This window comes from Sinocyclocheilus anshuiensis, unplaced genomic scaffold, assembly GCF_001515605.1.
Source record: "Sinocyclocheilus anshuiensis isolate Anshui unplaced genomic scaffold, SAMN03320099.WGS_v1.1 scaffold1430, whole genome shotgun sequence".
NCBI lineage: Eukaryota > Metazoa > Chordata > Actinopteri > Cypriniformes > Cyprinidae > Sinocyclocheilus > Sinocyclocheilus anshuiensis.
Window position 1 is genome coordinate 989,984 of NW_015555721.1, and position 12,044 is coordinate 1,002,027.

Genomic DNA, 12,044 nt, shown 5'->3' on the forward strand with positions numbered 1-12,044 from the left:
CTCTCTCTCTCCAGACTGCAGATGGTCCAGAATGCGGCAGCTCGCTTGCTGATGGGTACACGAAAGCGGGAACACATCACCCCTGTTCTCGCTTCTCTTCACTGGTTACCTGTCCATTTTAGGATTCATTTTAAGATTTTGGTATTTGTTGTTAAATCTCTTAATGGTTTAGCACCTATTTTGCTCCCCTAAGAGCACTTAGGTCTGCTGACCATTTGCTTTTAGTTGTCCCACAGGTAAAGTTGAAGAGCAGGGGTGACTGAGCATTTGCAGTGGCAGCCCCAAAGCTCTGGAATAGTTTACCCCTATACATTAGACAGGCTCAAACACTTGCTATTAGGCCTGTCACGATAATAACTTTTTGTTGTGCGATATATTGCCCCAGATATAATTGTGATAAGCGATATTATTGTCATTTTAAAGACCATTTTATGCCACTGAATATATAATCATAATGTAACAGCATAATAATGCAAGAAGGCCTACACACTTCCAAATGACAACAAACTTTTAATTTTTAAGAATATTTAGATTATGGAAATTAAGTATCAAAATATTAGATACCTTAAAAAACCTCAATAAATAGTAAATAAACATTTTCTAACAAAAAGTGCAAAGTAACAAGTAGAAAAAAAGAAATATGCACAAAGAACTTGTCTGGAGATTTTTCCATCTACAGATTTTCCCCTGACCTTCTTTTCTCTGTAAATGAAGGGTGCACACTATTGCTGAAAAACACAATCACTACTTAGCAGTCAGATGTCCGTATGCACAAAGGCACAGATCCCTAAACAAGACCATATCTTCAGATGAAACTTTTTTTGTAGAGGCATTTTTTAAATTTGAACTAGCACCTCATGACTACACCGCATTATGTACAAGAAGCTGCAAAAGACACAGGCGCAAGTGGAATGCAAAAAACATATATTTATGTTATTGTGCTTTTATAGTGTTTTTTTATGTAAATATAATGGGCAATATTATTGCGCCACCAAAAATTATTGAGGTCATGTACATATATTGTGCGACAAGTTGATATATTGATTATTGTGACAGGCCTACTTAGTGCCATCAGACCTTCTCAGTGATGATCTGGAATAAATCTAAACATGAGCTCGACTGTACTGTTTGCGATTGTGGTTGCTGAATAGATGCACTTTTGTGCACAACCTCTGTGCCACAATAGAAAAATCCTTTTTGTTATTGTTTTAATAGAAAAACATTAACCTAATTTGGAATGGTTAATACTAAAAAGTTCACAGGTTTAGCAAGTGAGAAAAGCTTCTTGCTTTACCATTTTTCATAATGTAGAGAGTGTTTATTTATATGATAGGCTAAATATAATAAATCAGGAAACTAGATGATGTAGATTAACCCAAGCATACGATTTGATGTTCTTTTGACGTTCTTTGAAAGTGTCATAATTCGAAGAAAAAAAATTCTCCAATGACAATATCGTGATTATAAATTTTGAGCAAAACAATCATGATTATTAGTTTAATCATTAAAACGCAGCCCTACACGTAACGATCATGTGTAGCGAATCAGACCTTTAGTGAGCGTCCAGTCTGCTGCGGTCAACATGGCCTTCTCCAGCGGATCTCCCACCAGCTGTCCATCATCTAGTGTGACCAGCGAATGACACGTAGCCACCACCCGATGAGTGTCCACTGGAATATCTGACACTGGCATCACTTGTTTCCCATCTCTAAAGAAAAGAGGAACAGAAAAGAGACAATGGATATGCTTTTCACATTTCTGGGGTTCTCCGAAGCCATCATAGTTGGGTAAACTTCAATAATGGTGAACAGAATCTACATCAAACACAATTTTTGTGGCCCCATTTGATCCAACAGCAAATAAAAAAAAACACAATAGTGTTTCGAAGACTTTCGAAAGAGAAGAAAATATAGAGATTGATTACGCTGGTCAAAAGAGAGAAAGATGCCAAGCTGCGTTAACTATTTTTCTGTAGTTTAATGCCAAGGTGATATGTATGTTGTAATAGGTAATAACTGTGGAAACATGTGATCCACGTGAAGGAGGAAGACCATTTTTAATGATCTTGATGTTCAGGCTTTACCTGAGTCCTGCGACACCACGCACTACCAGGCTGTCGCTTGTCAGGGTGCCAGTCTTGTCGAAACAGCAAATCTCCACTTTCCCAGCGAAGGGGATTCTGAAAGGTTCTGTGCAAAACACATCTATAAGGGAAGAATATGAGAGAATAAGTGTGAGAAGGGAGAGGATAGTGAGATTAGGTGACGATTACAGTATGTTGAATCCAGTGCAATCACTCACAGAGTTTGGCCAGGGCTATGAGAGACGTGTTAACAGCCAGTGAGAGCTCTATGGGTAATTCAGGAGGCACTACTGACGTGAGGATCAGAGTGCACTCCAGAAACAGCTTATACTTGTTTCTGTTCAGGTCCTTCGTCCCTGAAAGACACAGAGAGTGAAGTATGAGACAGCTGATACATAACATGTAATGCTCCTCTAGGACCAAGGATAAAACAGTAAAAACTGATGTAATATGCTGTTGATATGCGAGCAATTTCATACCACGTATGCGCAAATAAAACATACGCTACCCTTCAAAGGTTTTGAGGTCAGTACGTTTTTTTATTTTATTAATACTTCAAAATTAATCAAAAGTGACAGTACAAAAGATTAGTTACATAAGGTTTCTATTTAAAATGTATCACAGTTTCCAAAAAAAATGTTAAGCTATTTTCATCATTGATAATAATAATGATAATAATCATTGAAAATAATAAAATCAGCATATTAGAATGATTTCTGAAGGATCATGTGACACTGAAGACTGGAGAAATTATGCTGAAAATTCAGCTTTATCATCACGGGAATAAATTACATTTTAAAATATATTTAAATAGAAAACAGTTATTTTAAATGGTAATAATATTTCACAATATTACTGTTTTACTGTATTTTTCATTCAATAAATATAGCCTTGGTGAGCGTAAGAGACTTCTTTCAAAAACATAAAAAGTCTTACCAAAACCAAACTTTTTCAAACGGTAGTTTAAGTAGAAAACACAAACAAATTTTAGAAAAGATAAAGTTGCTTGGAAGGTACAAACAGCCAATAGAGACACGTATAGAGTACAAGAGACATAAAAAAACAGGAAATAAGTGAAACAATAAATGTGTTACTGCAAAACAGAAATGTGCAAAACAACACATTTTCAAAATGGACCAGTCATCTTAAAGAAACAGTTTACACGAGATATATTCAAAAACCAACTAGACAGTACACAACTGAAGAGAGCAGTGTAAAAAGTTGAAATACTGAACTTATCTCAAAAGTAATTAACATGGATAAATTCTCTGTTGAAAAAACACCCTTAAAAATCTTCAAAAAATAAAAGAGTCAAAATTGATTCGCTTGTTTTTGCACATCAAGTCAAACTTTCCCACCCACCGCTCCCTATAAAAGGAGATTTTGCAAGATGAATGTGACTCACCTTCGACCCAAACATATACAGCTGCTGCAATGGCAAAAACCAGCAGGAAAAGGATGAAGATAAATGTCTCCAAATTGTTGGCCGTTACCCTCTTCACGCCAAACAGAATCGTTCTTAATAATTTGCCCTAGAAACAACAACAACAAAGGTTTACTGATATTTCACGATTATCGATATTTCACTGACCTCCAAATAAATAGTCGCAAACAAATGTCTCTCAAAAACATGTCACTTGATCAAGCACCTCACCTGAGAAGTGTAGAACCCCGTCCGCAAAACATACGCAACACAGCCATTGTCAACAGCTGTGAAAAGACAAAAAAAAGAGGAAGTATTATTACATACACAAATTTGAAATTGACCTTTAATCATTTCAAATGATTACGTTACACTGGGCATTAGAGCTAAAGGTTCTTGAGGACCAATCACAGCTGTGAGTACGAACGTTTCAGGCCTGCACTGGCTCGGAGAGGCGGGCTGTGCTGAACCACTTTGGTGCCCCCTGAGATGACGTGAAGACGGGAGTCTGTCTGCAGCTCCAGGATCCGGTCAGGGTCCAGGTCCTCTACAGGCTCCTACAGACACAACACAGCTAATCAGAGACAGCAGATTTCCTTGAAGTTGGCTGCCGATTCTGTGACGAGAGCAGCCAGACGCACCTTCATCTGAGGCACAGACTCTCCCGTGAGCATGGCCTCATCCACAATGCAGCGGCCTCTCAGTAGCAGCACGTCACAGGGAACCAGGTTATCCTGAGGAGAACGTCCTGTGATGACATGAGAAACAGACGTCCATTCACATGCTCGTAAATATTAGATTTGCATTTCCATTTTTACTGGATGCGTTTGAGGAAGTCAGTCCTAGTGTAGTAACAACAGGTGTAGATCATCATGTTAACTATGAATGTGTGACAACCAGAAGCCAAATACTTTATATCTTAATTCTGAACAATAGAATCTATCACTCAATGGTTTGGGGTTGGTACGTTTTTGAAAGAAGTCTATTATGCTCATTTGATCAAAAAACAAAACAAAACAGTAATATTGTAAAATATTAATACAATTTAAAATAACTGTTTTCTAGTTGAAAATATTTGAAAATGTAATTTATTCCCGTGATGATAAAGCTGAATTTTCAGCATCATTACTCCAGTCTTCAGTGTCACATGATCCTTCAGAAATCATATAATATGCTAATATGCTGATTTGCTGCTCAAGAAACATTTCTCATTATTATTGTTGAAAAAAGTTGTGTTGCTTAATATTGTTTTATAAAAACTGAGATAACAGATTTTTGATGAATAGAAAGTTCAAAAGAAAAGCATTTTTGATAATAGAAATCTTTTATAATATTATAGAAGTAAAATTTATAAAAGAATTAAATTAAAATGCGAGGATGCTATCTGTTTTTAAATAAACATGCAAAGATATGCAGATATTTTTAAGCGGGTCTCAGAAGTACAAATATTCTGGATAATCAGATTCTGGATAAATTGAGAATCACGATTTTTTTTCATCTGAAATAGAGATCATGATTCTCCCACAATTTTGAACTAAACAAAATAATGTGTGACAAAATATTATCGTCTATTTAAAAGTGTTCAATTCATTTGAATGAACTATTAAACACTTTTAATATATGTATTTAAAATATAATATATTTAATACACCATTTTTAATATGAAATGTTAATATGAATGATTCAATGACTCACTCATAAATACTTCAGTTGTTAACTTGTTTCAGTACTGGATGAATCAGCGTTTTTGAACGAATCTCTTGAATGAATGATTCAATGACAAATTCATTTTTCATCAAGTCACTCTTCAATGCAATCGACAAACATTATTTGAAGCGCCAGACCGTTACTTTCAAAAGTGGATTTGCTCTATTGTGATCGCTACCATAGACATCAATGTTTATATCTGAACTATAAACTTTCATCTCAGTATTTCTGTGATAATATGAATGACTGTAAGACAGAAATAATCTGTGTAGTTGAAGACTGTTTGACACAAAGACTGTCTGTGAAGCTGTTTCTTATTGCCTAAACATTCTAACTGTCTGCTCTCTCTGTGTCAGCGGCAGCGCAAACACCGATTTGAATGTTCCAGGAAGACATTTTCAAAGGTTTAATAGACACGGGCGAATCGTTGTCACTTAAAAATGGGATTGCATGAGTGTCTGAATCGAGATCGCGGTCTTTTAACGATTTATCGTGCAGCTTGACCATTATAGACAGATTCCATGAAACTCACCAACTGAGACAATGTCTCCAGGAAGTAGTTCATCACTGGATACAGGCCTCCATTTTCTGTTCCGATAGACCTGTTACAGATGAAAAGAGCCCAAATTATATAACTTACTCTTATTCTAAATTGCTATTTATTAACTAATCAATAAAGAAAGATAATGTGTGCCATATCTTGAAGACAGTCATGGCAAGATCAGCCTATTACTTTAATAAAATTGTTATTACCTATTTTATAAAACCTACTTTATTAAACCTTTGTGTGACCTTTTGGACATTTTTGTCCTTTTCAGTTTTGTTTTTTTGGTCATTTAGCCTGTGTTATTGCCAACTGCATACATTTTGGCACAGGTGTGTATTTTTATTGGAATTGTACTATTTCGCTTCCATTTCCTATGGAATGTATGGATGTCAGAGTGTGGTTTGTATGTGTGCCATAAAAAAAAATTGTGTGTGTGTTCTTGTAATATTTGAGAGAGAAAAACTCTACTGCAATTCACAAATCCAACCACTGTGTGCACCAGCAGAGTTTTGCTGGCATCTAATGGGGAAAATTTGGTACTGTGCCCAAACAAAATCTTACTGAAAGCTCATTTTTTGAGATATCAACCTAAAATTTGGAACACAACTTGTTTAGATTTATTGCTTTGATTTTCTAGCAGGTTTAGAGTTCAACATGTTTCATAAAATATATATTTTATATAAAATATCGTTCATAAATCATTTTCATAAACTTAAACCTCTATAACTTTTTTGTTTGTTTTACTTTTTAAACTTTTTTTTTTACTTCAACAATAATCTGCCATGGGTTTTCTTTAAAATGAGTCCAAACGTAGCTCTGTGCTCCCAAGCTTCACATTTTTATGACAGTTTTTTGACACTGACATTTTTGTCCACTATGGACCTATGTAGGGATGTAATGATTCACTCAACTCACGATTCGATTCGATTCACGATTTTATTTTATTTTTTACAAAATGAGATTTAAGACAAATTATAAATTAAATGTGTCCTTTTATTATTGCTTGGACAAAATGCTGCACATTTCTTTGTGAAATTGAAATATAACACTAATAATATACTAATATAGCACTTGCATATTATTGCTCTTTTGTTGGTTTTGATTGCTTCTATTGTCCTCATTTGTAAGTCGCTTTGGATGAAAGCGTCTGCTAAATGACAAAATTTAAATATAATGTAAATGTAAATAACAAAACTAAATTGAAATTTTAAAACAAGCCACAAATCAAATAAATAAGTAACACAAATAAAAGAAATCTCTTCATATAAACAAACTAAAGCTTTGTCTGTGCTCTTTCCTTTTAAAATTAGAGGCAACCACTGCATTTTAATCATGATCCAAACAAAGATGCTGCATACATGCAACATGAGCAGTTTTTAATCTAAATTACATTGTGGTATACATTGTGGTATTCTGTAACAACAGAATGGTTGGACTTCAGTTTTGTGAAACTATACATAAAAATTATCTATGAGATGCAGATTCACTCTCTGCCAGCAGGTGGCGCTTAAAGCGTTTCCGCTGTAAACACTTATGTTTGTATGAACACTTCATACACTTATGAACTTTAATATGCATTATACAGAGGCAAGATGAATAGAAAAAATACCATCTAAACTTTTCTAAAGACAGTAAGTTCCCCTCAGACATACATTCATATAAACTCCTACCCCTAATTGTGGATTCATATAAACTCCTACACCTAATTGAATTGCGATTTGTTTAGCATCTCAACTGATCTGAATCGTCACATATTTGAATCGATTTTCAACCGGCTCGTGGTTAATCGTTACATCCCTAGACCTATGTGTAACTTTTTTTAATTGACGCACATGGGTTAAGCATGTTCTTTGAGCCCCATACTTTCGACAGATATATAGTCCCTGGCAAGCAAACAATAACAGAAGGTTTTCTATATATTGTAGCTGTGCTTATTAGTGATCGACCGATATTGATATTTTATAACCGATACCAATTATTTGCATGTTTATGTGCCCGATAACCGATATGAAGAACTGGTATTTATTTACTGTTATAAAGTAAATAAATGACTGAGTGAAGTAAGAACATACTTCACTTTGGTTTTTCCTCTTTTCAGCACTTTGGTTTTTCCTCCTTTCAGTGATCTTAAAAAAAAAAAGTGTTGAAAATTAGCAGTCTTTCATGTTAAATTGAATCTTCATATTACAAAAATTAAAAAAAACATTTTATTTAAAGCATCAGCAGCAACACTAATATTAACAATAAGCAAAAAAAATGTAGAAGGTCTAATGTTTTCAAATGGAGAAAATAAATAAATGAAAGGAGTCATATCAACTTCAACAAAACATCGTATTTTATTGCATTTCACAACTGGCATGTTATATCAGAATTACTAATAATGTTTTTGTCGTTCTAGATTACGAAATGCCTGCTGACAGCGCAGTTTATCTATGCATTTACACAGAACTATACTCAAACTGCGATCGCTCGTGGAGATAATAAATAATTAATTTCAATAGAGATGTATCTATTTAGATATTTATTAGCGAAATAATGGTTATATTATGTTAAATAAAGTTTACTAACTACAGTAAATCAAGTACCTGTGCAAGCCGTTGTTGTTGTCTTGTTTCCCCTCAGACGTGCTGCAATGTTGATCCTGCGCGCAATTCTCAAAACATCCACAAGATGGCGGCGTTTATCGGTGAATCCAATATTACAAAACCGATATCTGATTATTGTAAAATGCTAAAATATCGGAAAAATATCGGTAAATCGATATATCGGTCGATCTCTAGTGCTTATATGTTACTATATTGTGGATGATATACACTGTACTGACCAATCAGAAGACAGAACCAGCACTATGTGCTTTATAAAGAACATTTCAATAAGAGTTAGTAGACGAACATTTAATTACAGCTCGACCAAAACTGCAGCTGGAAGCGGAAAGTTACTGCAGTTACCTGGATCATGTAAGGTTTGTTTCCCATTCTGCGGATTTCTGACATGTTCCTCATCTGCTGCTGCACCAGCGATGCTTCAAATGCCACAAGCATGAAGAGTGTGAAGACGCTGTAGTACCAGTACTCATCCAAACACCACAGACCCACACAAAACACCTGCAGGGGGACAAAAACATACAGTTCATACCATACTCACAGGCTGGTGTTTCACAATCCCGGACCCAGGATGTATGTTCAATGCAGTTTCAGTGGTAAAAAGCCTTCAGGACCAGGTTTGAGAACCACTGCCATTAGACAATGATGCATTTCTAGTACACTCATGTATTTATAATCAAACCGCACGCTCTGCAGACGAACCTGGAAGACAAAGAAGGGTGCTGTGGCTCTCTCCCTGAAGAGCGCCAGGAAGTCAGGCACCACCATCTCTGCACGGTTGGTGCCATAGCGCTTCTCTGCAGCCTGTAACTGATCCTCCTCCTGATAGCCTCTCCAGTTTTGGAAGTGACTCATGGGAAAGTTGATCGGAAACGCCACCGGCAGAAAGCATTTCTTCTCCTTGCTCTCGTACACATAATGGATCTTCTGGAACTCAAAGGACAGGATTTCCGCTCCATCCTCATCCTGCACAAAAAAAAAAGAAAAAAAAAGAGAGACTTTACATACACATTTTTCATCTGTTATAACCTAAAATTAGGGTTTCCACACCTTTGACCAAGGAATTATCATGGCTTTTCCAGTTATCCATAATTTCCAAATAAGGATATTTTATCAACATTATGGAAAATCTTTGATTTTTTTTAAACGTTTATTTTCAAGCCTGACCATTTCAGTTTTTGAAACGGTTTGACTGTGACACCTGTATAATAACATTTGAGACCCAACAAAGTATCATGTCACATTAATAATAACGAGATCTGAATACTAAAACAGCTATTCTTGCATTATTTTATTATTGCATTATTTATTTTAGTACTCGCTATATTAACACACACAAAAAACCTCGGATATTATCACAAAAGGCTAAAACAGTCACACTTTTGATTGTCACGGTTAAAAATGACTGCCATAGGAAATGAAAGGGAAATACATTTTTTGGGGGTACAATCTACAAATCAGCCAAAATGAAAAAGTCTTTGATAATGTAAAAATATACATCCAAATTCAAAATAAAACAAACACTCTTATAAAGAACTAAGGAAAACCAACCCCAATGTGCTTATTGTCTTCGGTGTGTTGTGGCAGCTGAGGATCACAAGCAGGACCCCTAAATGAAGAATACCAGCAGAGTATTAAAAGAAACACCAGGAAAAAATAAGATCTCTCACCTTATCCCTCAGAAGAGGCACCAATTCAGCTGAACCATTGTTGGGTGTTGGTATAACTTTTGCAAAGGTGGCTTTGGCTGGATCAGACTCCTGTTGAAAATATATTTGCATAATTTCAGTCAGCTTCCTGTGCAAAATTGTGGGATGTCCCAAACATATGGTTGGATGCATGACTTACTAAGTGCAGTCAAACCAAGCCCAATAAAAGCGATCATTCAAAAGTGCTGGTTATTCAAAATAGCAGTTATATTCATTGCTTGCATTGCGCACATGTTTTTATCACCTTGGAGCAGGTGAGCCAGCAGTGCGCGTGCACGGACCAGTAGCCAGAGAGCACTGTCAGGACGTGCGCGATCCCGAGAGCGGCGAGCGCGAGCAGGCCGGCCTCAGCGTCCTCTGCAGCTCCGTAAACTCCCAACCAGGCGTATAAGCAGCCCGGGTAGAGGAGGAGGAACGGGAGCACCGTGCCGTGCAGGACGCGTGGCCTGCGGCTGTGGAGAGACACGGATCTCACCAGATCATCGCTCGGCGCGCGCGTCTGCGTCTGCGTCTGCGTCCTCCCGTCCGCGGACATGTTGCCCTCTTTTTTAGCTTCGCCCATTCCAGAGCGTGCCTTCCTCCTACTCTCCACCTCCTCCTTGCAGGCGCTGATGGTAAAAAGGCAGCTTCGCACCGGCCCGTTGTCTGCCCACTCTACAGATTCCTCAAAATGATCAAACACAAACGACAGCTTCCGCATACGCAAGCACGCACGCCGGTGACGCAATATCCGATACACGTCCTTCCTTGCTAGGAGCTTTTTCGGATTGACAGAAAATTTCATATGGAAATGATATTATTAAAAAAAAGTCAAATCAAGTGCCATGGGATGATAAAAGAAAAGACATATATTGCACGATTTTTTATATGTGACCCTAGAACACAAAAGCAGCCATAAGGGTAAATTTTTTTAACTGATTTTACAATTATTTATACTTCACCTGAAAGCTGAATAAATAAGCTTTCCATTGATGTATGGTTTGGTATGATATGACCATATTCGGCCGAGATACAACTATTTGAAAATCTGGAATCTGAGGGCGCAAAAAAATCTAAATATTGAGAAAATCACCTTTAAAGTTGTCCAAATGAAGTTCTTAGCAATGCATATTACTCATCAAAAATTCAGTTTTAATATATCTACAGTAGGAAATTTACAAAATATCTTCATGGAACATGATCTTTACTTAATATCCTAATGATTTTTGGCATAAAAGAAAAATCAATAATTTTGACCCAAACAATGTATTTTTGGCTACTGCTACAAATATACCCCAGCGACTTAAGACTGGTTTTGTGCTCCAGGGTCACATATTTATAAGGCAAAAGGGCTACTAGAACGTGTAACACTCTTGAATTTGGATATATATTTTTACATTATCAAAGACTATTTCATCCCAAAAATCGTATTTTTCATATTTCCTGTTCATTTCCTATGGCAGTCATTTTTTTTTACCTTGAAAATCAATATAATGAAATACGCAAATAGATACGTGCCATTATCCCTATTTTTAATTGAAACAAACTCACTCCCAGTTCTTACATTTCTATATTATACTACAAATAATAAGAGTGGCAGGGTTTTTGAAACTAGTGTTAAAGATACCTCTGATGGCACATAAAAGCTGCTTTCCTCTTGTATGAATGAGTATATGACGGTTTTATCGTTGTTCTTTTATTGTATGTTTCTTGTATCTTTTAACCCGTATTGCTGTTTATTTTAATATACATTCAAATGAATAATAAAGAAAATAAATTAATCAACAAAGCAGCACATAAGTATCGTCGGTTAACTGTTTTCTTTTAAAACAAAATACGACAATGAAAAATGGAAGAAAATGTTGCGCACCTTCGAAGCCACGCCCATTCATTCACGCTACCAGTGATACGACCAATAAGATCAGCGCAAGCGTAAATAATGTTGACCAATGGAATTCCTCCGGCTTGAGCGGCTCGCGGACGCTCCCTTAGC

At 36.2% G+C, this 12,044-nt stretch overlaps 1 protein-coding gene across 1 annotated transcript in view; it reads right to left on the minus strand.

Annotated features, from left to right (window-relative positions):
- Positions 1 to 10,806, minus strand: part of LOC107672485 (manganese-transporting ATPase 13A1-like) — a 24,964-nt gene extending 14,158 nt beyond the window's left edge. The window contains exons 1-12 of the mRNA XM_016465696.1: positions 10,317 to 10,806; positions 10,034 to 10,123; positions 9,066 to 9,329; positions 8,709 to 8,864; positions 5,746 to 5,815; positions 4,148 to 4,254; positions 3,934 to 4,063; positions 3,738 to 3,793; positions 3,489 to 3,615; positions 2,302 to 2,439; positions 2,084 to 2,204; positions 1,551 to 1,708 (exon numbers count right to left, since the gene is read on the minus strand). Coding sequence (XP_016321182.1) covers positions 1,551 to 1,708; positions 2,084 to 2,204; positions 2,302 to 2,439; positions 3,489 to 3,615; positions 3,738 to 3,793; positions 3,934 to 4,063; positions 4,148 to 4,254; positions 5,746 to 5,815; positions 8,709 to 8,864; positions 9,066 to 9,329; positions 10,034 to 10,123; positions 10,317 to 10,772 — 1,873 coding nt within the window. The 5' untranslated portion in view covers positions 10,773 to 10,806. The remainder of the gene's footprint in view (positions 1 to 1,550; positions 1,709 to 2,083; positions 2,205 to 2,301; positions 2,440 to 3,488; positions 3,616 to 3,737; positions 3,794 to 3,933; positions 4,064 to 4,147; positions 4,255 to 5,745; positions 5,816 to 8,708; positions 8,865 to 9,065; positions 9,330 to 10,033; positions 10,124 to 10,316) is intronic.
- Between the last annotated feature and the right edge of the window lie 1,238 nt (positions 10,807 to 12,044).